General features: G+C 42.9%; 1 protein-coding gene and 1 non-coding gene across 4 annotated transcripts in view; both read left to right on the forward strand.

Annotated features, from left to right (window-relative positions):
- Window positions 1-27,991, forward strand: part of ABCA12 (ATP binding cassette subfamily A member 12) — a 109,048-nt gene that overhangs the window by 63,329 nt on the left and 17,728 nt on the right. For all 3 annotated transcript variants that reach the window (XM_068686315.1, XM_068686313.1, XM_068686316.1), the window contains 22 exons: window positions 18-157; window positions 716-835; window positions 1,971-2,061; window positions 3,430-3,609; window positions 5,070-5,376; window positions 7,938-8,052; window positions 9,364-9,693; window positions 10,544-10,613; window positions 10,714-10,848; window positions 11,531-11,686; window positions 12,415-12,592; window positions 14,151-14,369; window positions 15,028-15,224; window positions 15,620-15,780; window positions 17,499-17,723; window positions 18,798-18,936; window positions 20,251-20,503; window positions 21,702-21,788; window positions 22,654-22,747; window positions 24,960-25,087; window positions 26,095-26,182; window positions 27,489-27,594. In XM_068686315.1, coding sequence (XP_068542416.1) covers window positions 18-157; window positions 716-835; window positions 1,971-2,061; window positions 3,430-3,609; window positions 5,070-5,376; window positions 7,938-8,052; window positions 9,364-9,693; window positions 10,544-10,613; window positions 10,714-10,848; window positions 11,531-11,686; window positions 12,415-12,592; window positions 14,151-14,369; window positions 15,028-15,224; window positions 15,620-15,780; window positions 17,499-17,723; window positions 18,798-18,936; window positions 20,251-20,503; window positions 21,702-21,788; window positions 22,654-22,747; window positions 24,960-25,087; window positions 26,095-26,182; window positions 27,489-27,594 — 3,519 coding nt within the window. The remainder of the gene's footprint in view (window positions 1-17; window positions 158-715; window positions 836-1,970; window positions 2,062-3,429; window positions 3,610-5,069; window positions 5,377-7,937; window positions 8,053-9,363; window positions 9,694-10,543; window positions 10,614-10,713; window positions 10,849-11,530; window positions 11,687-12,414; window positions 12,593-14,150; window positions 14,370-15,027; window positions 15,225-15,619; window positions 15,781-17,498; window positions 17,724-18,797; window positions 18,937-20,250; window positions 20,504-21,701; window positions 21,789-22,653; window positions 22,748-24,959; window positions 25,088-26,094; window positions 26,183-27,488; window positions 27,595-27,991) is intronic.
- TRNAN-GUU (transfer RNA asparagine (anticodon GUU)) lies at window positions 22,877-22,950 on the forward strand. Its single transcript has one exon. It is a non-coding gene; the product is annotated as a tRNA-Asn (tRNA).

The raw sequence follows: 27,991 nt of genomic DNA on the forward strand, positions 1-27,991 counted from the left end.
TTTTTCTGCCCTTACAGCACCATTTTGTTTGTCCTTTTACCTGGATCTGGTCAAGACCCCAACTGGAGCTTTAATTTGGTCTTTTCTAAAACCAATGGTGTTTGGGAAGATTCTTTATACTCCAGATACCCCAGAAACTCGAGCAATCATGGGAAAGGTATGTCTTTGTTTACAGTACATCAGGATATGCCCACTCAAAAGGATTTTAATTTATGTCTAGCATGGACTGGATTATTTGGGAAGCAGAAGTCTGTTTTCTGTCTGTTTGCAATATTAGTCAGATTTTTTTCATAGCTCTATTGCTGGTCATATGAGTCATCTTTCATCTTCAAATGAATGCTACCTCCAAAAAAATCATGTTGTTCTACTTTTAATAGCACAATTATTTTAAGGCTTTCAATTTATGAAGTTTCACCTCCATATTTTCAGCAAGTAACAGAGATGTCTTCCACGACAAACGCTCACCACTACGTGTGACGAGCAGGCCAGTGATTGAAGGAAAGCTGACACCCAAGGCATGCTCTAAATGTCAGCTAATAGGCCATATTTTTAAGTACTTACTTAAAGGGGCATTTTGCCAGACAGTGACAAGGTGCTAAGGAAAACCCTAAAGAAACCTAATTTAGTCTTAGCTGTTTTCTTTACTTATTTTTTAAAAGCTTTCAGGCAATTAATAAGTGGATCCTTAATATGCTGTTGTGTGCTTTTTTTATAGTCTAATGCCACCTTAAAGCAGATGGCTGATCTAGCCCTGAAGTCTCAGGAATGGCTGGACAAGTCTCCTGCCATCATGAATTCACTGACTAAGTTAAACGAGACAGTTCCGATGATCAAGGTATGAGATCTTACCCTGCCCTGTCTCTCGCACAGGAGGGAGGATGGGTTTCTTCACTGAAATAAATTGGGGTTGGAGCGACCTTGGGGACACCTGAACTCAGGTTTCTGCCCTTGGCTTCACAGCTTCCATGCCTGACTGCCTGTTCCCCTAACAGAAATACTGCTGGCACACCTCTCCATGCAAATCCTCTTTCTGAAATATGTCTGTAGTATGCTCCCTGACACTGGCCATGCTGAGGGCTGCTGGAGGGCTAAGATGAGCAGGGAGTGCTCTTCAGTTTGTAAATTAACTTTCTGCTTGATGGAGTGATCCAGCCAGCCAAGACCAGGCAAGAAATGACTTTTTCAGAAAATGAAACAGTATCTATAATAAACATGTAGCTTTGGTACACACATAAGAGCTAGGAGATGTCTTTGTACCTCAGTGAATGTAAATAAAATTTCTTTTTCCTCTCCTAAGGAGCCTAGCCTTGGTTGGCTGCAGAAAGCAGTAGGTTGCAATGCTTCGCATACTTGCTTCACATTTGCTACAGTAGAAATTGTCTCCTTTTCTTAAAAACTATGAAAATGAGATCTCTGGAACCCTAAAGCATTCAAAGATAATTTCAGTGGCTGAAAATCATTGTCATATTTATGGCATGGAGAGAAAATCCAGAGTGGATTATGCAGAAGTGAAATGAAATATTCTCTGCTGACTGCACTGGGTGGTGGAATAATGAACTATTCAGCCAAGTAAAAATCTGACAGCCAATCTCCAAGCTAAATTTTGGACCCTACCCATTGTGTGCTGGCTGTGTTCGCAGGACTTGAACAGACAGAAGTGAAATTTACTGCACTTTTAAGCCTCAGGTTAAACAAAGAGAATCCAAGATTTTTCCATGGGAGTCTAGTGCCTGGTGGAGAGTCAAAAGGCATCTTCTGTTGACTCCAAGTAACATTAGATTTCTTCTTTTAATTGCTGACATTTCCCCATCCTGAAACAGAGAATGAAGAATGGAAGGTCAGGAAAGGAGTAGGAGAGGGTTGAACAAACATAAGTGAAGACAGCTGGGCTGTTGTATTTTAGCAATACGCTAAATAAGCTCATGGGGTTTGTGGTCAAACTAATGCTTTTTCTCTTTGCTTGTTGACAGAACGCCCTGCAGAATCCTTTTGTGCAGGTTTTTATCAAGCTGATGGTAGATTTGGACGCAGTTGAACTGCTGAGTCAAATAAATGAGCTGGGTAAGTTGTTCCATATGTGCTGACCTCGTACTTGTACTTCAGGTCCAGAAGCTCCAGAGTCACCAAACTGTAGTCATTCTCCAGTTCTGCTCTTCTGTGGCCAGCATCAGATGCTTTAGTGTGAGGCAATCTCAGCCATGATTCGAAACTCTTGAGGTCTGTCTATGGGAAAACACTCTTAGAAAGCAAAGAGCTTGTACGAAGAGATGTTTCTCAAGAGTGCTGAAGGAATAGTAGGATGGGAATCTCTGCAGCTGATTGTGGCCACTGGAGGACACTATTTAGCCGTAATTATCACTTCAAACGAGCTACCTGGGATTCAGATGGGAAATGTGGAGAGCTCACTTACATTGCATTAGGGTTCAGTGTGAAAGTTTTCCAAAGCAGAAAAGGAAAGGATCCAGTAAAGGAGCACAGGCTGGTGAAGCCAGAGGCGCTATTACTAAAGATGCCCTGATGGCATTTGCTGTTCCCTGATGGCCTCGCATAGTTCTTCGAGGTGAGAGGTGCTGATCTGCACAGTGGGAATCATCAGCTAACAGCACTGGTGGATGTATCCTCTCTTAGTGTGCAGTATGGTGATCGTAGCCCCCTTAAAGCTGGTCTTATTGCCCCTATGTACTTTTTCAGTGCGTGCATACATCTCAACGTAAATCTGGTTTATGCCAGCAAAACTTAGCGTAAGCCAAGAGTGGTTTTAGTCTGTTAAAGTCTGAATGGTATGAACATGCTGTTCGTGATGACCCCTGTGTTATTTCGTGAGTAGCATCTCCTGTCTGAACTCCCCATAAAATCATCATGCCTGCAGCAGCTGTTCCATATTAGTTACACCACATTATGCAGTCACCTTTTAAAACAGCCAGGCAACAGCAGCATCGTTATTAAACTTCATTATCAGGTTTAGTACACACATCAGCACAACAGACATAACTTTTCTTGATGTGCTTGGATAGAGCCTATTCTCCCCTGAGACAGAGCAGCTCAGCAGACGTGTTGATTACATCAAAAACCATGAGATGTGGAATGAATGGTGAGCATCACATGCACGTCTAGAAACCCAGCAGGTTAGTGGCAACTTCTGATTTGGGATGGCTGTCACATCACAGCGCTGGCATCCTCCCAAAGGCAAGCTCATGAACATATTACAAATGATTAACATAAAAATTGGGTCAACAACATGCCTTCGTTGCACTGTGAAGTGCAGAAATGTGTTTTACACTTCGTGTTTAGTATGTCTTTTCTTCCTTTCTGGTGTATTGTTGGTATAAAGAGCAGAATGGTGTGATGGATTTATTTATTTATTTGTTTTTGCTATATGTACTGACGCTACTGGTTTTGTTTTGTTTTGTTTTGTTTGTTTGTTTCCAGATGACATTCGGCTGGAGTTACAGAACAACTCTGACATTGTCAATCAGTTGAACACATTAGCTACCCTTGCTGTAAACGTGTCCTCCTGCATCTCATTTAATCGCATTTGGGCAGTCAAAAGCTTAGAAGAATTGGAAACGATGGCTAAAGAGCTCTTTCTAAAGAACGAACTTTTTGCAAGTATGTAACAGTCTCAAGTACTGCTGTCAGTTGAAGTTAGCCTGGTACAGGATGGGAGTCCAGCCTACAGGGGTTGGCTTTCCACCAGTGATTGTTGTGGTCACAGTTTCCACAGCACAGCCATTGACTTTCACCTAGAACTATGGGTCCTGCACACCGGACCTCCTTATGGCAATGTTTTACACCGTCCTGTTTATATGTTCTCATTTCTTGTACCTCTGTTGTCTTTAAAAAGAAAGCCTTTGGTCATCTGGTGTTTTCCCTTGGTTAATTGAAATAAGTTTTGCTGCCCTTAGAAGATCTTCATGCCAGAGCTTCCTTCTCTCAGGCCTCCAGAGGGAAAAGATGCTTTGATTGAAAAAGATATGATAAAGTTCAATTTATTAGAAGATGATAAATATCTTGAGATGTTCTGGTCCAGCTCTTCATTATTATAATGGGTCTTCTTAGTCACACCTTTTGCATTTGTGGGATTGGATTGCAGCTTCAGATCAGACTGCAAGGAGGAGAGCGGGGAAAAAAAACTTACCCATTTGAATGAAACAAACATGTCTTAATTCTTCAAGAATGCACAATATCTCCTTAATTAGGATTAACTTACAAGTTCCGTGACCTGTTTGGTCCTGTTCCTCATAATCATAATAATAATGTAGATAGAAACTTTTTATATTCTTTGTATTTCAGGCCCTGATAATACTTGTCTAATCTCATAAAAGGAGTTTTCCTCTATGTTTGCCCTCCTTTCCATTACATGTTTCATTTGCAGAATAATCAGGCAAAATATTCTGGAGAGACAAAATGTTGTGGTAGCAGCATATATGTCAAATAGACATTTTAAAGGGGTAAAAAACAGTCCTGTCTGTCAAGCTGTTTCTGGCATTCCATTTCCTAACAGAAACTTGCAAAGCTTTTGTATTCTCAGATATTTTCAGCTTTGCAGGAGTTTCAGTGTGCACAAAAATATGTCCATGGACCATTTTCAATGCCACACTCCTGAAGTTTGTGTTACAGCATCACTATGTGAACTCTGGTGATGGAGTACATTTGGGCATGCTCATGAGAGATGCACGTGCTGAGAGACATACCCACTAGGTCTGTGACAGTCTGTGTTAACAGCAAGATTTTTCCAAACACAGCTGGTTATTCTAAGAGCCTTTAATTTTTAAATACTCAGTGGGAGAAGACTTGAAGCCTTTGGGGTGTATTTAGCACCTGGAATCATCGGTCACATTTGGAAGTTAGGAGGAGCTGCAGTGATGTTTTCCACTTTCCACTTCCAAACTCTTGATAGTGACCATAAGCAGCCTGCCCATCTGAGCATTATTTGTGCAATAAATAAATGAAATGATGGACTGTAATGTAGAAAAGGCTTATAAAAATAAGGAGTTCCTATATATGTGTGTATTGTTCCCATGCTGTCAACCCTGACTGAAGGAAAACCCTTCCCTTTCTGTTCCAAGGTATCATTTTCAAGCTGCCTTCAAGCTGGAGCAGCCCCGTCGGTGGGGCATTGGCCCTCCCTCCTGTGCTCAACTACACCATCAGGATGAGCAGCAGGATCACGCAAACCACCAACAGGATAAGGGAGCGCATCTGGACTGTGGGACCACACAACTCCACCTCACAGAGCCAGATCTACAGCCGGGCGTTTATCTATATCCAGGACAGCATTGAAAGAGCCATCATTCAGTTACAGACTGGCAAGAAGCTGGAGGAAATAGCTGTTCAAGTCCAGGGCATGCCTTACCCCTGCTACAATAAGGATATGTAAGTTTGTGGGACTTTTATCTTCTTGGTTTGCATAAACTCTTCTTGTCTGACTGGTGGAGTCAGCTTCACCAGTTGTGCTGGTCTTCTTAACACCTGTTCACATGGGGTAAAAATGAGTCTGTGTTGTGATTTTTCAAGGGTCTGAAAAAAAGGGGGGGGTTCGGACCCTACTATAAATGGTCTCTGTTTAGTTTGCCCAATCTTTTGCTTTCAGTACTCTATATGTACCTGAATTGTCACAGTAACTACAGGTTTTACAGCAGGTAAAATTTGCTGTCCTTGTTTTACTTCAAAAGGTGGAGCTGAGGCTTGGGTTGGCAGGACTTGGGTTAAATATGAATGTTGGTTTGTTCTGCAGGTGTTTACATGCAGACAGTGCGGCAGAACTTAGAAAACGTATTTATTGGGCAAAAAGAGCCCCTAGGTTTATGAGCTTTGTTCCTACAGATTGCTATCCAGCTGTGCTATTTGTTATTCATTCCACTGATTCCGGCTAACGTTCAGCATAGAGTGAATAGTTCTCAATCCAGGTGCCTCTCTCACAGATGCTTTAAGAAGGATAAGAGGGAAGATGAAATTGTACCATTCATCGCCGCAGTAATGAGGGAGGAGAGAAAAGCTTTTGATGCGCCGAGTTGTCAGGGTTAACAGCCTGTTATACAGAGCAGTGCAGCATGAACCGTGTGTGGACCAGAATAAGTTCTGAATGGTAAAGTAGATCAAAAAGTTTTGGATCACCTTCCTTTCCACTCGTCTTGAGCCAGATCTGCAGCAAATATAAACCATCTCTCTGCCAAGTGCAATAGAGAGAAGCCAATCTCTCACAGCTGAGGACCTGCCCCTCTGGCAAGGCAATTTTGGTTGGCGTTGCGAAGCTGGCAACATGGTACATCCTCAGAATTACTCCCCTGTCCACAGCTGGTGGCCAAGCTGAGTGGAAAACACACAAGGAAGGGATTTCGTGTCGCTCAGAAAGCACTGAAGGATGTTCAGCAGGTAATATTGGTAGGTTGGGCAGGCAATCCACACAGACATGAGGGTCTCCTGTGGACCAAGAGTACAGACTGAACTTTGGAGCTCTGCATCTTGACTGCGTGAACTAAAAGATGACTGGGAGCTATAGCAGAGCCCTTAACCTCCTGTGTCAGCCTGTCTTGTGAGAGCTGGGAACTTACCATCCCTCCTTAAGTAAACGCATGCGAAGTGCCTGCCAGTATGCAGGCAGGGAACATTCAAACCAAGCGTCAACTTGCAGCAAACATGTGGATTGTTGCTGTGAGATAGTTTTGCACAATGATTAACTGGCTGCTGGGGGCACTTACTACAGTGTTATCTGTTCCTTTGCTTGTTCTTGGGCTGCTGAGAAAACAGCTTGCCTTTGGGTTTCCCTCTCCACCCTGGATTCAGAGGGCCATGAGTTTGCTCAATTATTAAACTACCTAAAGGCTTTGGATTTGCATCCAGTAGAAGTCATCATAAAATGGCTGTTTATCGATTCTTAGCACATAGTTACTGTCCTGGAGAGAAATGGGAGGAACACATATACTACTACTACTACAAAGAAAGTATGGGAAATACTGATTTTTTCATACCCTAGAGATAATGCGCAAGGTGGTGATTAAAAAAAAAAAAGTGGCAAAAAATTGGTAAAGCTTCCAAAATGCGTTTTCATCGTTCATTATAAATATGACTTCATTCACATGGAAACATTTCTTAAAAGCACTGGTTTGGGGAAGTTTTGGGCATTACAATTCAAAATGTAATTTAAAAAAAAGTAAATTAAAAAGAATTGCTATTGTGGATTGAACTTTTCCCAGGAATAATACCGATTTTTTTTTTTTAAAGCCAGGTTTAAAAATAAGGGAGGAAAACATAAGCCCTTTAGATACAGTGAATGGAACCTCCCACTGTAAAAACTTACTTTCCATCACAAAAGGAGAATTTTACTTTGGGCCATTGTTGTGTCTTTTCTCAGTGCACATTTGGCATGGGAAGAAGTTTGTAAGGAGGAAGAACCAAGAATTATGAAGCCCATGCTGCAGACCTGCGTCTGTAATACCCATCCTGTGGGGCAGTAGGACAGACACTCTGAGGGCAAGCACTGATACCCAACCTCAAGCACCAGGAAATACGGCCGGATAACAAAATCTGGCCATTATATTTATTGACAGAAGGGCTGGTTTCTGAGTTGTTCCAGGTTGCATGCACCCCACCAGAGAGCCAGGAAATGCCACTGCCAGTGGTGGTTTCTGCTCATGCCAGTGGTGCTGCTGAGCAAAACTGCTTCCAGAACCTGGCTGGAAATCCCTGTGTGATTTAATAAACATTTGTTTTTATTTTATTTTTTTTTTTGAACAGCCAGGAGTTTCATGAATAGAAAATTCAATGCAATGGCAAAATAGCCTTTTTTTGGGTAATTATTAATTATACTTCACATTTTGAAATATAAGCATGTCTTTTCCTGTGCCAAAGTATTATTCTGAGAAATATATTCTGTAGAAAGCTTTAATCCCCAGAACATTTTGTATTCAGCTAAAGCCTGCATTTGCCTTTTACAGGTTCTTAACCAGCGTGACCTACTCTCTTCCATTTGCTCTGATGGCTGCCTGGGTGCTGTTTATAGCTGATTTTGTTAAAACACTTGTTCAAGAGAAAGATCTGAGGCTTTATGAGGTACACTGAAACTTTCTGGGGCGTGTAAAATTATAAACAGATTTTCCTTATTAGTGAGTTGTAGGTCCCATGTGCAACATTAAATGGAGCAAAACAAGCATTAAGGAAAATAATATTCCATATACCTATTGTCTGGCCTGCAGTGTTTGAATTCTGACATTGTAACCAAGCACAAAACTGTAGAAGTGCAGGGCATTTGCCCTTGAAGTGAGGAGAATATTGCTTTGCTGTGCTGAACGCTGGAAACATGGGGACCTCGCAAAATTACAAGTTTTCTGAAGATTTAAAGCTCCCTGAAAATTGACTTTGAGTCGTACCTACTGGAAACAAAGACACAAAGAGACTTTCTTCCTATCCTTGAAGTTATTATACTTAATAATTCAGAAGGTGCTACATTTTACATCAGCTCCTCTGAAATGAAGTCCTTCCTTCAGGTTGCCTATAGGAAAAGAAATGACATTGAGACATAGGGAACTTACTGCAGTAACTTGGGTTTTCAGTATGAGCACAGGCAACAGAGATGCTTTTTGTAAAGAACTTTTTGTAAAGCTCACCTTCGGATGATTTGGTTTTTATCTGGTACCATGGAAATATATTAATTCACCAAAAAGCCTTTCTAAGAAAGGGCACCCTATGAACTCCAATGAGACTGACAATGAGTGAACCCCAATAGCTAGTTGACGGCCCCATTAGTTCCCAGTATAGTTTTGGGAACCCGCTTGTGTTGTCTCTAAGACCTAGGGTGTCGATCTTCTGTTTAGTTGTGTTATCTACAACAAGACAACAGCATTGGTCATTTTTTTTGGGTTCAGCAATACAAATTTACAGTTCTATAGGTCTTGTGGCCTTTATCATCAGCTAATATAAATTAACATCAGTTCTGTATAACCATGCTAATTTATCTCTTATGTATTACCTAGAGACCTAAGAGTTTTTACACTCAAGCCACTGAGTGAAATAGCATTATTTAAAAAAAAAAAAAAGTTATTTAAAAAAATAGGAAGGTTACAAACGTAATGCCAGCAGCTGCTTTGCAACTTGTGGGTTGTGGCACATGATGCTTGCAGATCCTGCCCCTGCTGTTCATTTGCAATGAACTGCTTTGCAAACCCAGAGCATTCCAGAAATGTGGGAGCATGGTTTCTCCCTGGTTATCAACAGAGCAGTATGCCAAAATAGGAAAGAGCATATTTTGTTTGTATGCCCTATGATCACTGAAAACAAACAAACAAAAAAAACTCTTAATAAACATTTGCCATTTGTAATTCTTTCTTTTTTTTTCTTTTTTCTTTTTAACGTTTCTCTCTGTAGTACATGAAAATGATGGGTGTTAATGCAAGCAGCCATTTTATCGCCTGGTTCATAGAATGTGCCATCTTCCTTCTAATCACCATCACCTTCCTCATCGTTATCCTAAAAGTGGGTGACATCCTTCCCAAAACAAACACGTCGCTCCTGTTCCTGTACCTCATGGACTACAGCCTGTCCATCATAGCCATGAGCTACTTCATCAGCGTTTTCTTCAACAACACCAACATAGCAGCGTTGGTGGGCAGTCTCGTGTACATCCTCACCTTCTTCCCCTTCATTGTGTTGCTTGTCATTGAAAATCACTTGAGCTTCTCAGTGAAGAGCCTACTGGTAAGTTCTGTTTTTCAGTAACAGGGAATATGTGTGTGGAAGCAGGCATTCACCTTCAGTGCACTTCAGTTGTTATTAAGGCTTGTGTCACGATTATACATGAATTCTAAACCCTAAATTCCTTTCTAAATCATTCACCCATCAGTGGGTGTTGACAGGAACGACAGCACGTAGCAGGAGAGCTGGCCATGGCCTGGTGCAAAGAGGCCTGGAATTAGTGGTGTGCTAGGACTGAACACAATACCTGTGCCATTTTAGGGAGTTACCACCTGCCCGAATCAGAGTAGTGTGAACCCTCACAAACTGAAAGGCAAAAATGGGTTACCTTCAGCCACCACGAGCAGCAAGGCTGGTCAGTAAGGAATTTAGGTTGCAGGACTGTGAAGGAGGCTTGGGTCTGCTTGTCCTTTAGTTGTATGTATCTCAAATTCATAGTCACGGAAGGAGACATAAATCCATGTCTCTTACCAAGGGTAGAAATAAGTAGGTGTTAGGTTCCAGAAGCTGTACTTGTTTTCTTTGAGTCCACCAGATTTGAAAAAGGACACCTGTTAATTCAAGTGGTAAAATTATTAGCCACCTCAGGGAATTTTCAATCACAACTTTATTTCAAAAGCCCTGAAGGAGGGTGGAAGTTGGGTACTGGGAGTGGAAGCAAAAGGAGGGAACGTTCTAAGGAGTTGCTAAAACCCATAAGCCTCATCCACTGCTCTTTGTGACTGCTGGAAAAAATCTAACTAATTTTTCTAGCTATTTTACCAAGCCAGTGAGGTACCTGATTGGTTGTCTGATGATTTCTCTTTGAGACTAATTGAAAAACTGTTTGTTTTCAATTTTGTTTATTCCTCAGAGCCTGTTGTCTCCAACTGCCTTCAGCTATGCAAGTCAATACATTGCTCGCTACGAGGCACAGGGCATAGGTATGTTCATTGTACACAAAACTAAGATTTGAGTTCCCATGGACGCGGTGTTTCATTAACTAATATGGATTCTGTTGTATTTCTAAATTCCTTTTTGCAGGTCTGCAGTGGGACAACATGTATAAATCCCCAATGATTGGAGACAACACCTCCTTTGGCTGGATGTGCTGGCTCATTCTGATAGACTCCTTCATTTACTTCATCCTGGGGTGGTATATAAGGAATGTATTCCCAGGTAAGGATATGTTGCATCGAGGTTATTGCTGTACTATTTCCTTTGGAAAACAATGAATACAACACTGGCTGATTCCAGTCTGCCCACACAGGATATTTCTGTTCCTAGACCAAAAGGCCCATGACTTGGTGAATGTCTGAGTGTTAATGAAGCTGGGACAAGGCAGAGCAAGGGAAAAATAGGTTTCTTCTGCTTATCATGTGGGTAGATGGAAACCATAAACAAGCTGAAGCCAAAGACACAGGAGGGTATGTTTGCTGTCTGGTTGGTGAAAATGAGAACAGAGCATGTTAGCCAGCATTTGTCAGCTGAGTGATTTTGGGTTGCGTTACTTATATCATTCGATTTCAAAAAGTAATTCCTGCCTTGGGCAAGAGCCAGTACATTTGTCTTTTGCTTTTCTTCCCCACCTAATGAAGCAGTCCACTGGCACACAGAAATCTACCCAGTGGAAAATGTAAAGTACTCCAACCCTCCGGCTATGAAGTTACTCAGAATAACAAATTAGCAAATGCTTCCTATTGTGCCAATTAAGGGAAAATCCTCTACCAAGTATCAGTAGTACATGAAGTACATCAAGAGAGGAGAGATCTCTACGGAGTTCATTTTTTGTTATTTTGAGTGCAATCTAATAGTGGTGCTTTCTCCAGATACCTGGTTGAGCTTCCTTTTCTTCTTGCAGGACGGTATGGCATGGCTGCTCCCTGGTATTTCCCATTCCTTCCATCTTACTGGCTTGAATACAACAGTTACCTCCCCTTCTGGAGTGAGAAACAAAGGGGCCTCTTCTTCAGCAAGCTGATGCTAAGGAAAGAAGCCCCCCTCAACAATAAGATATGTATGTGAATTCTACATGGGCTAACAATGCCAACTTCAAGTAAACAAAGTGGAATTTGTACATGGGCACCACTCAGAAAGCGCATTTCTGTGTTAATCCTTATTTTGTAGCATAGAAAAAAATGGAAACTGTTGCTTACCTGAATGGAGATTTGCCTTTTAAATTTTACTTCTTCTTTCTATTTGATATGGAAATCCACTACTGATATTCACCTGCATACTTGTGTATGCTGTAGTTTGGCAGATACCTTAGATGCATCTACCTCACTCTACAATGCTCTGCATAGAAAAACACATTTTTGTTTGTGCAAGCAAACAGAAGTTTCCACTTGTCAAAAGGGATATGTGCTGCTTTGTTTGTTTCTTTAAATATTTAGCCTGTAAAACATAGGAAGATCACACATACAAGCTTGCTGATTCTACCTAACAAAACTAATTTAGTAGTTTTGCTGTGCTTTCTTAGTATAGATTATGTTAGGTGCTCTGAAACATCTAAATATGAGACCTTTCAGAAGTGATTAACGCTTATTGTCAGGAGTTGTAAGAAGTTGCAGAAGTGAAAAGGAGAAATCCGGGAGAGCTCAAATGATTCAGATCCTCTGAAATGTTCTCTACATTTCTTGCTGAAAGGCACCTACTTTTGCTGTATTTTATGCTATAAAAAGCCCTGCTTATTTCTGAGATGAAAAAAAAGTAACTGTCCTCTGCCCCTTCCCTTTGGTGTCGTAGGTGCCCCCCCTCCTCATGTGGAGCCAGAGCCCACTGACTTGACCTTGGGAGTCTCCCTCCGTGGCATAACAAAGGTTTATGGATCCAAAGCTGCAGTGGACAACCTCAGCCTCAACTTCTACGAAGGGAATATAACTTCCCTGCTGGGACACAATGGAGCTGGGAAAACGACGACCATGTACGTGTCCTTTAAAGTTGGGATGTTTTATACTGCGGGGCATGGCAGGGTGAACGAGAGAGCAAGTGGGGCTCTGCAGGGTTGGGGAGCTGAATAAGATGCTTTATTAGGACAGATTTCTCCTGCAGTTTTATCTGGGTCTTGGACAACCTCAGCTGTCCCTTCATCTGTTAGAATTAAAGCTCCTTTGCTGCTTAGGAATATGCTTTTTAGTCTGGTAGGATCGCTGTAATACACAGCACAGCAGCTGTTCCAGCATTTTGTTCCACAAGGCTTTGGTGCCTGGGGCTGGGTTGCTCTGAAAGCTGTGGGTAGCTTTGCACATGCCAAAGTTGAAATGATATTAGCACAAAAGCTTAATAAAGGTATATTTCAGCTGTACAGACTCATGTGTTGACTGGGCCGGGATGGCAGTAGGTTAATACATTGGCCTTCCAGCCCTTCTAGCCTTGCCATTTATAAATTATTGTTTGAGTTGTTAGATAAAAGCAGTAAAACAAACCTGTAGAACTTGATTTCTCCACTGATATATATATATGCATCACTCTGAAAGCAACATTAAGTTGATAAATAGAAGCCCCAGAAGAGCCAAAATCAGTAAGACAGATGTGTGCTTCATCTCAGCTTATTAGAAATTCATCTCATGTCCTCTTTGTGAAGTGTAGGCAAAGGTGATGTACAGAAAAATATAATGGCTTCTTGAAACTTAGTGCAGGCTTCAAATCCCAAGTAAGGTCACAAGTTACTTCTCCTCTCCTTTTTAATGAGGGTTAAAAGTCCCAGGAGAGAGAGCAACCCAGGGAAGGTGAAAGGGAGTCTGAGATGCATCTTCTGCTTTTACTCCCTGCAGGACAGCTCTAAAAACAACCCATATTATGTAAGTAGTTATTCCGAGCAGAAGGTGTTTGACTCGGGTCTGTTAGGTAGGCAGCATTACTAGGTAGTATTATTAGCTTGAACTAGTTGAAAGTGCTGCCCTCCGTGAGGTGCCTTGCCTGGAAGTCCTCTCCCATTCCTTGTTAATCACGGCAGTGAAATCAGGTTTCCCTGCCGAGATGTGGTTAGTATGATGAAGATGTGGTTTGCAATCTCTGATGTGGTTAGCAGTATGAGGCTGGCTGGATACTGCAGACAAACCTCAAAGAATGAAGAGTAACTGCATTTCCCAGTGATTAAATGGGAAGTGAAGGGCATTCATGAGTATCGATGTGTGGGACACACCGTGGTCTGAGTTGGAGAGGGGAAGACCAAGGAAGTTAAAAATATATGTGAAAAGTAGCCAGAGTTCCATGCGCAAGCTTGGTACTTGCCTTCACAGTCCCACAGAGAAGGAGGAGGATGTTCTTTGATGCTAATTGGCCACTGCTTTGCCCAAGCATGGCAGGCAGCAGAAGAAGCTGTGTTCAGTTATTTCTGGCTGCAAGGAGTGTGGTGGTGATGGAAGGAAGCTTTGCAAGTAACAATACATGTAGGTGCAGGACCATGTGGAAAAAAATCATGTCTGGCTTTCTACTTTTTTTTTTTTTAACTTCCTTTATTATTTATTTTTCCGTTTCAGATCTATTTTGACTGGGTTGTTCCCTACATCATCAGGTACTATCATTGTCTATGACAAAGACATCAGGACTGATCAGGAGGTTATCAGGAAGAACATGGGTATATGCATGCAGCACAACGTGCTCTTCAACTACCTCACCACGAAGGAGCACCTGCTGCTCTACGGGTACATCAAAGTCCCTCACTGGAGTAAAGAAGATCTCTACCAAGAAGTTAAGAGGTATAAAAACAGCAGGGTTGGAGAAGGGTGAGAGGGCTCTGAAAATTATTGCATGGCAGGGCTATTGCCCCTACAAAGCTCAAATGAATGGTTTTGAGCACAGTTGCAGACCCAGCCTGGAGTTCAAATAATGCCTTGGTCTGCTTAGAGGAGGATATTGAGTGTTGAAATCTGGGGCTGTAAGAAAACAACGTCTTTTCTCCAGGGGGTTCACAGGCTTCTGTGACAATTCTTTGGAGATGAATTTATTGGCCTAAGGGTCTGGTCCTTGCTTCTTTACAGTTTTCCCCAGAAAGGGATTTAATCAACCAGTCAGAAAGATGATGTTGGCTTTATTGGTTCTGCGGAGAAGTGAAACAGCCAGAACGTCCCAGGGAATTTGGATCTTGGTGTTCTCTGTTGATGAGGTTGAGCCTTTAACCTTGGCTTGTCAGATGGAAACTTTGAAAACATCCTAAAAAAAGATTTTTTAAATTAAAATCCCAGTGGCTGAGCTATAGGATGAATCATCTCAGTGCACTGTGACCATTTAGTAGAGCAGTCCATACTTGAGCAGTTTTTCATTTGCAGTTATGTTTTTTGGGTATTTTCAGATTCCCTGCTTTTAAAAGATGCCTGAAGGACAACCTCTGGGGGTTGTTTTTTCTTTGTTTTGAAGGACTTTGAAGGAGACGGGACTGTACAGCCATCGTCATAAGCTAGCTGGTTCCCTGTCAGGGGGGATGAAGAGGAAGTTGTCTATAGCTATTGCTCTCCTGGGTGGATCAAGGGTGGTGATCCTGGATGAACCAACCACAGGGGTGGATCCGTGCTCTCGGAGGAGTATTTGGGAAATTATCTCCAAGAATAAAAAAGGTACTGTGATGAGATGAGATGCTGCTCAGTGGCAAAAGTGATTTGTGTCACTTGAAAATATGATATCAGTGGCTTTGAGCAGCAGGTTTTGGAGACCACAGAGAGCTAGCTGTGGGGATCTGGGACTTTGCAGAGCCTCTGGGTGCATTCCAGGCTCTTCTTGTAAATTCACAATGTCATTTGAAATGAAACTTTACGATAAAACACAACTTATGATAGTAACTTTCAACTTCTCTCTATTGTTGTCTTTCATCCAGTTTCATTATTAATTCCCAAAAAGCACAGTTGATTTTTCACCTGGTGCTCTGCATGCCCACATTCAGTGAAGCTTTCACCTGTCTCATGTAATCCTGCGTGTTTATTGTGTTGGTTGACATCAGCTTCCTGTTTCCCAGGCAGAACCATTATTCTCTCAACGCATCACTTGGATGAAGCAGAAGTACTGAGTGACCGAATCGCCTTCCTGGAGCACGGGGGGCTCAAATGCTGTGGGTCACCGTTCTACCTCAAGGAAACGTTTGGTGATGGATACCACCTGACACTCACAAAAAAGAAGGTTTGTGTCAGAGGTGGTTCTAAATCTTCAGCCTCATCTTAAGATAAATGTGTGATGTTATGATAGACATCTTGGGTGGGAAACTTGAGTCAATTGTATGACATGAAGGAAGGAGGCAACTCATAGCATCCCACAGAAATTAAAGGAAGGTTCATCTTAGTCTTAGATCTCTGCCATGGAGTGGTTATTCCATTCTGATATCTCTTCCATGGAATGGATTCTTTATGCAACTGTTTTATTGCAGGGTGAGAATTGGATGCATTTTGGGTTGAAACCTTTGGTTTTAGATAGACAGGTTCAAGCACATGCTGGCTTTGTAAACATGTAACTACAGCCTTTAGATTGCCATTAAGACCACTTTCTTATATGCCCCAGCCAGTGAGATGCACAAGACACAGCACGCTCTGCTCTCTGGCTCACTCTGTCTGTCCTGTGCTGGAATTCACACACTTTTATAGATAAGCTTCCTTCAGAAAGACAGCCTATACGGAGAGTTTCCCGAAACACAGGAGTCTTAGCTGCAGCTCTAACAGACAAGGCAGAGGTGTGAATCTGAGCCTCCTGTGCCCAGGTGAGAAATGCAGTCCTCTTTATCCTCCCTTCCCTCCTGGCTCTGGCTCCCTTTCATGTCCGATGGGCATAGTCACCGCAGCAGGTACTGCAGGGAGGCAGATGTCTGGTGTTTGAGCCCACATGTAGCATGAGCTCTCAGCAGCTTCATCTCTGAAGGAGAGCATTGAGGCTTGCTCAGGGATGCTGTTGGCAGGAGCTGAGGATGGAAGCAGTACCAAAGTGGTTGCGTTGGATGCAGAGAGAGGCACCAAAGAGCAGCTGAAGATCTGTATGTGAGCACTCTGTGCCTCAGGGAGAGGTGCTGACAGAGCATGTTCCTGGAAGCAGAGGGAGGATCTCCAAACCAGCCACCAGGGAGGACATCAGACCAGCCCTCATGGCCATCAGCAAGCAGAAATTTCAGCTTTTTGCTTTGTTGGAAAAGAACAGGGTCTCCGTGAGGGTTAAAGGCAAGGCCAGGTGCAGAGTGTGAATTCTGGAGTTCAGAGATAAGAGATGGGAAAGGCCTGTGGATAGTACCTGGCCTGAGGCAAAATGTTCTGCTGTTTGCAAGGAGGGAGGAACTCTGTTCTTAAAGCATTTATTACAGTGCTGTTGGTAGCCCCAACACACAGAATAACACACAGATACTGTATGAGATCAGCCCCTCTTCCAAATTGCTGGCAGTATAGCTAGAAAAAATGACAAAGGACCCATGTGCAAGACCTGTTTTTCATGAGGAAAAAGGTTGTAATTGTGCTGGCAGCCAAGTTCAGGTGTCAGCTCTCCCTTGTGGCTGGGCTTCTTGTCTGTACTGTAAAACCTCTAGCCGGTACAAAATGGTCAATCTGTCCCAGTCCCAGTATGCCTGTGGACAGGGGGAGCTCAGTGAGCTCTGGATGGACCAAGATGGGCACAGTGTAGTGCAAAAAGTCCCCAGAGCTCATCTCTTCCTCAGCACAACAAGGGGCAGGGAGTCTGTGCCACATGTTTCAGTCTTCTTCAAATGGCAGAAACCCAGTTTGGCATATAAACTGAAATATTGCCTGTCTGGATTAAGTTTGCCCACTGGTTATACTGCAGCACAGAACTGGGGCTGAATCCTGCAGCAGGAATATTGACCTCACAGCCCTCCCATTGACCAGAGCATTTTCCTCCTTTTTCAGAATATGATAGAGGAGTGTGACACCGCAGCAGTGACCTCCCTGATCCAGTCCCACCTTCCAGAGGCTTATCTCAAGGAGGATATTGGTGGGGAGCTTGTGTACGTGCTTCCCCCCTTCAAGTCCACAGTCTCGGGGGCCTACCAGGCGCTTCTCAGAGCCCTTGATACCAGCTTGAGTGATCTCCACCTTGGTTGCTACGGGATTTCAAACACAACCGTGGAAGAGGTATGAGCTCAGGACTCAATTAAATGAAATGTTTATTGAGATTAACTTCCCAGAACTGTGTAGCTCTGCTTTCTGGGGTAGATGATGGCATGTTTGGGATGTGGGAGTCACAGACAAGGGAAGAGGTGGTTTGGTTTCTCACTGTGCTACATTTATGAACATGTGAGCATGTAGCTGAATTCATCAATCTACTAAATTTACTAATGCACAAAGCATACCACTGTCTTACCTTGCTAAGACCTTTCAGCATTTTACCTGGAAAATAAGATGTTGGAGTTAGGGGAGAGAGAGCAGACACATTTCTGTTTGAGGTTTGCTTCTCATCGCTGTGAATTCGGGGTTGTCTCCAGACAGTTAGAAAACAGTCTAAATGCTAAACTTCAGCATGGATGCTGCCGTGCACAAGTGAGTCACCTGGAGCATCTCAGAATAACACAGGCATCTTCCTGCCCACAGAAAATCTCTTGTCATAATAAACACAATAACCACAAGCGTTTAGTTACATCAGAAACAAAAAGCAGCTTTAAACAATGAGTTGTAAGAAGTAGTTTTAAGTGATGCAAACTTCCTCTCGTGGAAGAGATGCAGTTTATCACTTTTCTGTCCAGAAATCCTTGTTTGTTTGTGTTGAGGCAGTCAGGATTGTCAGGGGCTGGAAAGGAAAATATCCCAGGGAGACAACCCTACTTGTTTCTTTACTGATGCCAAGCCGGGTAAGCTGCCAGTGTGCTGAGATGCAGCTTCTTTAACACCTACTCAGTAGTCATGGTAGTGGGGTGGCATTAGGGCAAGGTAAGTCCAGCTGTGGGCAGCTGCAAAAGTTTAGTTTGCCACTGCTGCAGCAAGAGAGGTGACAGGTAGCTGGACAACAATTTTATAGTGAAAAAAAAAAGTGAATTTCTCCCTCAGAACACAAAGGGAATAAAAAGAGGATTGTCATCCGCATTTGCTCCACAAAGAGCTACTGAGTAGGAATGGGAGCTACAGACGCATGCAGGAGAGTGGATTCTGATTATTGGTTTGGAAAATGGAGAAATTTGGACCAATTTTCCTTTATGTTTTCTTGCTGTGTAGGTGTTTCTCAATCTGACAAAAGAGCTTGGGAAGGATTCACAAGAAGATACTGAACTGCCTCAACAACTGCCTGGAGCCAGTAGTCAAATTGCCAGTGAAGAAATGTCTGTGAACACAGACACCTTCACGGAGAGAGATGGTACTGAATTACTTCCAGATTTATTCCAGATTTGTCACAGACACAAAAAGTGAATGACAGACTGATTTGAGCTTTCCTGTTCTCTTTCTATGTTGGAAACCACGTTTCACCCAACCAGAAATCACAAAACCAATTAATCACTAGAAGCGCAGCACTCAACAGTTGTTTAGATCCACTGGTTTGGAATGTCTGAATTGCAGAACAAATTACAGAGGGGTTTTGTTTGTATCCGCCTCCCTTTAATTTGATTCAGGTTTAATCTAATCAAATATAGTGTGTGGGTGAAGGAGCAAATGTATACCTCTGAAAGTAATTGCTGTAATTGATGCAGAGGTTTATTTCTACGCAATTAGTAGAATTTGAAAGAAACTTTGTGGAAACCCCTCAGCTTGCTGCAAAAGCAGAACAGCTCTGAGCTGGATCTTTCTTGGAGTTCTTTGCTGTGTCCCAACCATTCCAGTAAGGGCAAACATCAAAAAGGGCCAGACAGTGGCATAAATTCACCTTCAGAAGATAGTCGAGGTACAGCATTATCTCTGAGAGTGTAAGAGCTGAAGAAGGTGGCATGGTCCAAAAAAATCCTGAACATCCTTTCTGACAAAGAAAAGTTTTTTACTTATGAATCTATCATTTACATATATAGTTAGGGGAACAGTTAAGGGATGACACAAAGGTATTTTCATACTTGCTTCTCAAAGTGGACCTGCACTGGAGATGTGCAGCTCCATAAACAGTAACCCAGACGTGTAGAGAAGTGTTTTATGTCATCCCTAATGAGAGCACTGAAGATGATTTGCTTCATGTTGTATTATATAGGTTAATATTTTATGAAGAGGAATAGGTTGCACAGGGTTTGCTTCTGCTTTTAGTGTGCTGCAAACTTGTCCACATAAGTGATCAAACAGTTTGTGACTTGTTTTCTCATTCCTGAATGAATTCTCTTATTGATTTGTCTGAGGACTTGCTATCTCAATGACGAGAATTTTCAGTTTGCAAATATAAAAGTTGCAGCTGGGTAGGTAGGATGTAGATAACTCGTTGCATCTGGAAGTGTGTGTTTCTCTTGCAAGATGTCAAAACGCATACCATGTTTACGCATTTGAAATCAAGCTAAAAACTGGTGTTACTGAGCTCATAACTCAAGACAAAACCTGAATCCTGTCCAAAGAGGGTGTGTTCCAACCTTGTAGTTATGATTTTTTCATCTGATAAAGAAGACAGGGTAACCAACATTATTCCCAGGGATCTGTAAGTGTCATTTCTCTGCATTTAGCAAATACTGATCCATGACAAAATGTGTTCTTTTGTACCCAGATCAGCTCCTGATCAGGTCAAAGAGCCTGCAAGGTTTGCCGTTGCTGCTTAAGAAGACATCAGCTTTATTCATTAAGAGATTCCACCATACCCGGCGGGATGTCCGAGGCTTCATTGCTCAGGTCATCCTCCCAGTCCTCTTTGTGACGGCAGCAATGGGACTTGGGACGCTAAGAACTAAGGAGACCGAATATCCAGAACTGATTCTTTCCCCGTCTCTGTATGGCACATCTGACCAGGCAGATTTCTTTGGGTGAGTGCTGTTTGTTTTCATCCTTAAACCCGTTGGTTTATAAGCCAGTTGTTATCATCAGGGTTATTTTTAAGCAAATACAGTGGAAATGCATCATGCAGATAACATGTAGTGATAAAATCCTGTTCCTAGGGGTTCTCTGGGGAGATGGCTTGGCTCAGACCAGCAATCAGAAAGCTTTAGCAAAACAACCTCTCAGATGAAATTAACTGTGAAACATGTGAAAAATATTCGTTGTTGCGTTTGCCATTGGAGTCTTGTCCCTGTGACAGCCATGCTGCCTTGAAAGGATTTAAAAAAATGTATATTTACTCTTCCCCCGATGTGAAATGGAGGTGCCACATTCGTTGGCTCCAGCGTTACAACTATGGGATCAAATTCTGTTCATCTTGTGAACTGGCTGCATTGCCCTCCCCTCTGGTAGCACAGGACATGCTTTCTTGCCCAGCACTCACTAGTCCAAGGCATGCAGTGATCTGAAGAACGTGATTAGGACGTTACCACTGAATGATTTCCTTGTGCTTAAAATCCCATTACCAAAAGGAATATAATTTGTCCCATTCTGATTTCATGAGGTTAACTGCTTTCTCCAGTGGTTCTCAGCTTTAAGAGAGCAATAGAAAATTAACCTGGAACATCATTACAAATCACACGTCTGCTCTCACGCCTGTTCTTTCCCAGGACTGCTCATGCCTTTCTGCTTCAGTACTGCAAGATGGGGGAAGGAGTCACGTGTCTCTGAGTCCTGTATTCCTAAAGCTCTCTGCTTCTCCTGATGGATAACTGCTAGATAGCTGGGTCAGGAGGGAGGAGCATCTTTCTGAATGACCTAAAACAAATGGACTTCACAGATGTGAGAGCTGATTGAGACGAGACCAGAAGTTGTGCCTGAAAATTGCAGTAGATACTTTTTCCCTGGAAACAGAGTTTTGATTGTTCAAAAGCTCCTCAGTATCTTGCTTCGATCTGGAGGCAGCAAGTCACTGTAGTAGGAGTGCAGTGCTAAGCAATGACCAGTCCTTTTAAACCTGTGCCACTGCCCTCATGTGCTGCTTTTACTTAAGTGGTTTGCAGGACTAGCATCACAAATAATCATTTATTTAGCATCATAAATAAATCTTGTTTCATTCAGACAGCTTTCTTCTGCTCAATGGTAGTGGAAGAACCTTGAACGTTTTTTTTTATTGTTATATTTTAGGAATTTCAATGCAACCACAGATGCTTTAGTCGCATCGATGCTTGCTTTCCCTGGGACAGATAACACATGCATGAATGCAAGCAATTCGTAAGTAGTTCTTGTTTTATTTTCCCATTTAAATCCTGTCTGCAAGAGATTTGACATAACCCTGTTAGCCAACAGACCCTTAATAGCCATCTTTGATCATCTGCAGAATTTGCATGTGCGGGTGCCACATACAGAGAAAAAATACCTCCTGCCTGTCTCCAGACAGGCTTGCAGACTCAGCTTACTAGAAAATGTTCTTGTGGCCTTTTGAAAGCAGGTCCAAGCTCACTGCTCCCCTTACAGATGGAGCTGACTGGATGAAGGTCAGTCTTGAGCTGAGTTGTTCTGATAGGTGTGAAGCAAACCTCAGCCCTGCTTGAGAGCCCGCATGGCTTGGAGTGAGGGCTCACATCTGCCAGCACAAAACTGTAGATATGCTTGAAGACAGCAAGCTGTACTTTTGCTTTAAGGGTGAGGCTAGAACTTCCACACAGTCCCAGGGCCTTGAACCTGGTGGTTTTGTTTGCCTGAAGAAGTATCCACCACTCTAAGTGGGTTCCTTTACTGTGAGTAGTAAAAGAACATTTTTGGTGGTGACAGGATGCCAGGATAAGAGCAGGTTGATCCCATACCTGGAAAGTTTGGCCTGGGTGAGCTATCTCCTTACGCTGCCCACTGTGGTAATAAAGAGGTGTCTGGGTTCTTTCTAATCAGCTGAATGAATCCAGGCATGGAGAACTGTGGTGAGGGTTCTCTGCCAAGTCAGCAGGAGGACAAAAACTCCCTCAAGCCCCCAGAGCTGACTAGGTCTTGTATTCCACTGAATCTACTCACTTCCATCTTTGCTGTCATTAAATGTGACATCAGTTAGGATCATTTATGCCTCAGTATAGAGAACCTCAGATGAAAATGTGTTCATTTTCAGGCAGTGTTTAAGTGAAGACATGCTTGGCCCTTGGATTACCAATGGAAACCCCCAAACCAAGTATTCTGTCTGCAACTGCACAGATGGCATCCAGGTAATTCAAATAAACCCAAAAAGGAGGGAGTTTGGGGGGGATACTTGTGGGTTGGGAGCAGTCTTCTGAGCAGGCATAACTGCAGTGAACTCAGTGTTCAAAATCCCTCCTGTTTTGGCTGAGCTGCATGTCTCTGTGGCGCAATCGGTTAGCGCGTTCGGCTGTTAACTGAAAGGTTGGTGGTTCAAGCCCACCCAGGGACGGAGGGCTGTTGTCTTTTCCTGATCATTGCTCTCCAGGGGTCGGTGTGGGGCCCATCCACTTTAATACCTTTCTTGATATTTGGCTGAGGGAATTGAGGGCACCCTCAATTTGCAAATGGCACCAAGTTGAGGGGCAGTGTCGATCTGCAGGAGGGTAGAGAGGCCCCGCAGAGGGACCTGGACAGGATGGGTCAATGGGCAGAAGCCAACGGGATGTTTAGTCTGGAGAAGAAGAGGCTCGGGGCAGACATTATTGCTCTCTGCAGCTACCTGAAAGGAAGGTGTGGGGAGCTGGGGGTCAACGTCTTCTCTCAGATAACTAGTGATAGCACCAGAGGGAATGGCCTCAAGTTGTGCCAGGGGAGGTTCAGGCTGGAAATGAGGAGACATTTTTTCTCAGAAGGAGCAGTCAGGCACTGGGATGGGTTGCCCAGGGAGGGGGTGGAGTCACTGTCCCTGGGGGTGTTCAAGGAGAGGTTGGGCCTCGTGCTTAGGGACATGGTTTAGTGTCGTAGTGTCATTTAGTGACATTGGTGGTCATGATCTTGGAGATCTTTCCAACTGTAACGATTCCATGAATTTGTGCCCTGGGTAATGACTGTCTGCACCACTTTGGGGACAGGAAAGGAAATGGCAACCTCAGAAGATTTTCATGCTAATATATCTGACTTGCTCCCCTTGGTGGGGAAAGGCTTAGTGGTGTTTTTGAGTGTTGTATGATTGTCCCATTTAGCAGAGGTGAGCATGTATTCAAGAGGAAAATTGCATTTTATACAGCACTGTCATTATGTGAAAGCACAGCTATTATTGCTGTTTGCTCTTCAGAATTTAACTTTATGCAAAGTCTAGATCTGTCTGCTTTTACACTATTCCCCGTTACAAATAGCAGTGATTAATAATATCAGTTATTTGCATTGAGGTGGTACATATGGGACCAGATCTGGACCCTGCTGAGCTCAGTGCCTTTAGATGCACAGGGGGAAAAGACAGATTCTGCCCCAAGAAAGTTAAAATTTAACGTGTCCAGTTGGAAGGTGAGCTCTCCTCCCCACAGTGCTGTTCACCTGTCCTCAGTTTTTTCCAGTAGGAAACCAAATTCAAGGCGCAGCTTGACACTACTTGTAAGATAAAGCGTGTACTTAGTAGAACATTCCTCGCCATTCCTTACAATGCAGCTATTTTATGCAGTTTTCTGGACACACACTTAATTTCACATCGTTAAAAGTATTGGCATCATTCCTCTGGTAAGTCAGGATAATGTTCAAAGCTGATTCTCACTTCTAGCAGGCACAGGCAGGTGTTCCTCAGCGTGAAGGCAGCTATTTTGTGTATTCTGATGTAAAGTTTTGAACAGATACACAATAGGGGAGGCCAGGGTTTTTGTTATGGATGAGTTGAAAGAAGCAGCCAGCATGCTGTCTGGTGTAGGACGTTTCAACCTTACGAAACAGTCGATGCGATTTTGACCCTCAGTGTGTTAAATTATATATTCAGGACTAATCCAAGGGTTCTCTGAGGCCTTGGAAAATATTCCCAATGACTGACAGTAAAGTAAAAATGTAGAGCACAGCTACTGTGAAATGCAAGATGAGAGTTTGAGGCCACTGTGGAGCTTTCTGCTCCATGAAGCTGTTTTGCCCTCTGCCATTGTCAGCGCAGTCACTCTGAAGCTCTTCTAAATAGGATCAGCCTTAATTCGGGAAAAATCTTCCTACCTAGCATGAAGCACATTTCAAGGTCTCATTGACGTTAGTAAAACTGAAGTGTAGACTCAAGCAAAGGTTATTTTTGAAGCGCCTCACTAAATACATCGAGAGCAGCACACAGGGATGTATGCTGTGGGTCTTGGCGCCCTGATTTGCAGATCACCAGCTTCTGTAGGAATCAGTCCCGGGACCAGAATGTCACCTTTGCCAGCTCTCAACCTTGTCCTGGTATGCTAAGTTTTTAGTTAAAGTGCAGCCACTAATGTTTTTTTTGTTTTTTTTTTCCCCCTTAACTCCTCTCAGACATGCCCGCAGACGAACTATACTCCCCCTCACAGAAGGACCTTCTCTACACGGATGCTCTATAACGTTACGGGGCACGATGTGGAGACCTACATTCTGGCAACCACCAAAGACTTCCTGCAAAAACGGTACAGCACATGCCTCCAGTCCTTCTCTGAACTGCCCGTGGCAGGGGTGTTGGAATGAGATGATCTTTAAGGTCCCTTCCAACCCAAACCTAATCAATTCTATGATTCTCAGATTCTATAACTGCAATGGGAGCACATATCACATGTATCATACCCCTGTACTAGAAGTGGGGGCAGTAAAGTAAGGGTTTAGCAGGACCCCACTGCTGATGGTCTCTGTGAATCTGGTAGAAGGAGGTAAAATGCACTGCAGTTACAGAGCTAAAGATAAGGGTTTTGTGTAAGTGCTCTGCTCGATCATAGCAGAGAGCACCTAGGGATAACATGTCAATCACTTGATGGGCTGATGGCTGCATCCGCAGATGAGCTGTTGTCTGGCTCAGAAATGTTTAAAAAGAGGAAAATCTGACACAGCCTGTCATGAAGCAAACCCTAGGGAGAGATTCTCCTTCGGGTTTAATTCTCTGAAGAGTCTTGGTGTGTGCTTCACTTAAACAAGTACATTTGTTCCAAGGAAGTTAGAAGTTGAGTGTTTTCTTGCACCAGGGGGCTGTTGGAGCTATTAGTATGTGGAGTCTGCATCACAGCTGCACAGCATGTCTTGGGGCAAAAATAGCCTGCCATTAAGGTTGTCAAGGAATATGTTCATCCGTCCATTGATTTAACCTGAGCTGCTCAGCTTCTGGGAGAGCAGCAGTCATCTTGTTCCAGTGTAGTGAAGAAGCAGCTCCAAAATGCTTCTCAAATGCAGGCAATTTTGTGACAGTGCCTCTGAGTTTGTTTCCTTTTTTTTCCCCCCAAATAAGGGTTCCTGTAGCTGTGTTGGCATGGCATCATACCACATATTGGGATAAGCTCTTCTATTTCAAGTCAACCAAGAATTAATTAAGATGGTGGCGTGCAGCACATGAATGTTTCCAAAGAGCCCATGTTACTATACACCAACTGTGGTATTAAAGCTTCTGGGTAAGGATAACAGTGCGTTTCCTTCTGGGTTTTTCCCCCAGGTATGGCGGCTGGAGCTTTGGGATGCCTTTGACAAGAGATCTCCAGTTTGACATCAAGCCAGTGCCGCCCAGCAGAACATTAACTAAGGTAACCGACCTCCATCTGCTAGCTTGTTGTGGCAGGGGAAGTGGGGGATGCAGGAGTGATGTTGAGTTTAGTGATACTGCAGAAAATAAAGTGAAAACTTCTGAAATCTGCAGCCTGGCATGGCAGAGATGACTTTCAGTTTATTTCCTCTCCTCTCCCCATTCTTCTTTATTGGTCTGACTTCTCTTGCTAGTAGGAAACAATTTTTCTGCTGTCATAATTTTATTACAGAGAAGTGAAAAGATCAGTTAGTGGCACCTTTATCTCATGAGAGAACATACGTACCTTAGGTAGGGCTGCCTTGTGTGTTCTGATTTACCCATTTCTCTGTTTCTGCTCAGTGAAAATGTTCTAACACATCAGTGTTAAAAAAATAATAATAAATAAAATAGCAAGGCTGAAATCTAAGGTAGAAAAGAAACACAAGAGTTGACAAGATCCCCTCATCTCCTTGGAGAACGTAGCTACCAGTAAGTAGAGTGCTCTTGCAAGAGCTGTGCTGTTTTCAGAGGTGGCCCAAGAAAAGGGAATTTTGAGGTTTATTGTTTCACTAGTGCTCAGAGCTCTTATAATCAGTTTCCAGATGTTTTCACCCCTCCGATCCTGTATCTGAAAGCTCTCGATATTTGCTTGTCATGTGTCAGTTTTAATACCCGAAACCTTGATAGTGCTGGAGACAGGGCAGACTTCCAGCCCTCTCTTTCTCTAGCAGTACTTGCTCTGCTAGGGCAAGGAAAATAAAGTCATTGAGTGTGTAGAACTTGGGGATGTGCAAAGGGGAATGCTGTGGGCTGTGTTTAAGCCTCTAACCTTAATAGCATAAGCCCTCTGTGCTATGAAAGGGAGCTTACACCTCTAAACAAAAGGCAAAAACAGAGTTACCATGAGGGTGGGAAGGGCTGTTGCTAAAAGAGAAGGTGGCTATTTTCTGCCTTAAAGCAATCTTTTCCTTAATGTTTGACTGGTCCAGCCTTCTTTTGGAAGTCGCCACTGCTGGTGCTCTTAAGATCTGAGCAACTTATTACAGAAAAGAAAATCCATATGCTTTGTCACGTAGCCAGCTAGTGCTTCTTTCTTCTCTCCCAGAAGGCAAATGAAGCTGATGGGACTGCTCACGTTTTAAGCGAAATGTGCTTTTATACTCATTTGGTGCTTGATGTGGTTTAATCATGGGACTTTAACTTGTAGAGCCTTATGAATTCAGATAAGAGCTATGGAATGATTCATTTGTGCAAGCAGAAGAAACCAAAATGTTACCAGTAACAATTTCTCTCCCGATTTGTTTCAATTTCTCAATTCTGTGCAGGTGTGGTATAATCCCGAAGGTTATCACAGCCTTCCAGCCTATCTGAACAGCTTGAACAACTTCATTCTTCGAGCTAATCTGCCAAAAAATGAGTCTTCCAGTTATGGTAGGTGGCCCTTCACATGAACAGATAATTTCTCCCAACTCGGGGAATATCATGGTTGTGTTGAAATCAATGACAGCACTTACCTTGACTTCAGTGAGGCCATTTTTTGAATTCCAAATGATGCAGATTCCTTTAAAAACAGAATTGAAAAACGTGAATAAGGCATATTTTATGTGCCTTTGTCAAAGATTCAGGGGACTTGGATAGGGAAGACCCCAGCTTCTACATAAAATACTTCTTCATCCAAAAACTGGCAACGGTTGCTATTGGATTTATTGCTTCTCATTATGGTACTGAAATAGCTATCTTTTGTTAGGTGCCTGTTAGTTATGCACAGAAAGGCTACTTTAGGTCATCCCCATGGGTGGTTTCGATTAGTTAATTTTAATATTTCACC

Source organism: Anas acuta, chromosome 6, assembly GCF_963932015.1.
Source record: "Anas acuta chromosome 6, bAnaAcu1.1, whole genome shotgun sequence".
Classification (NCBI taxonomy): domain Eukaryota; kingdom Metazoa; phylum Chordata; class Aves; order Anseriformes; family Anatidae; genus Anas; species Anas acuta.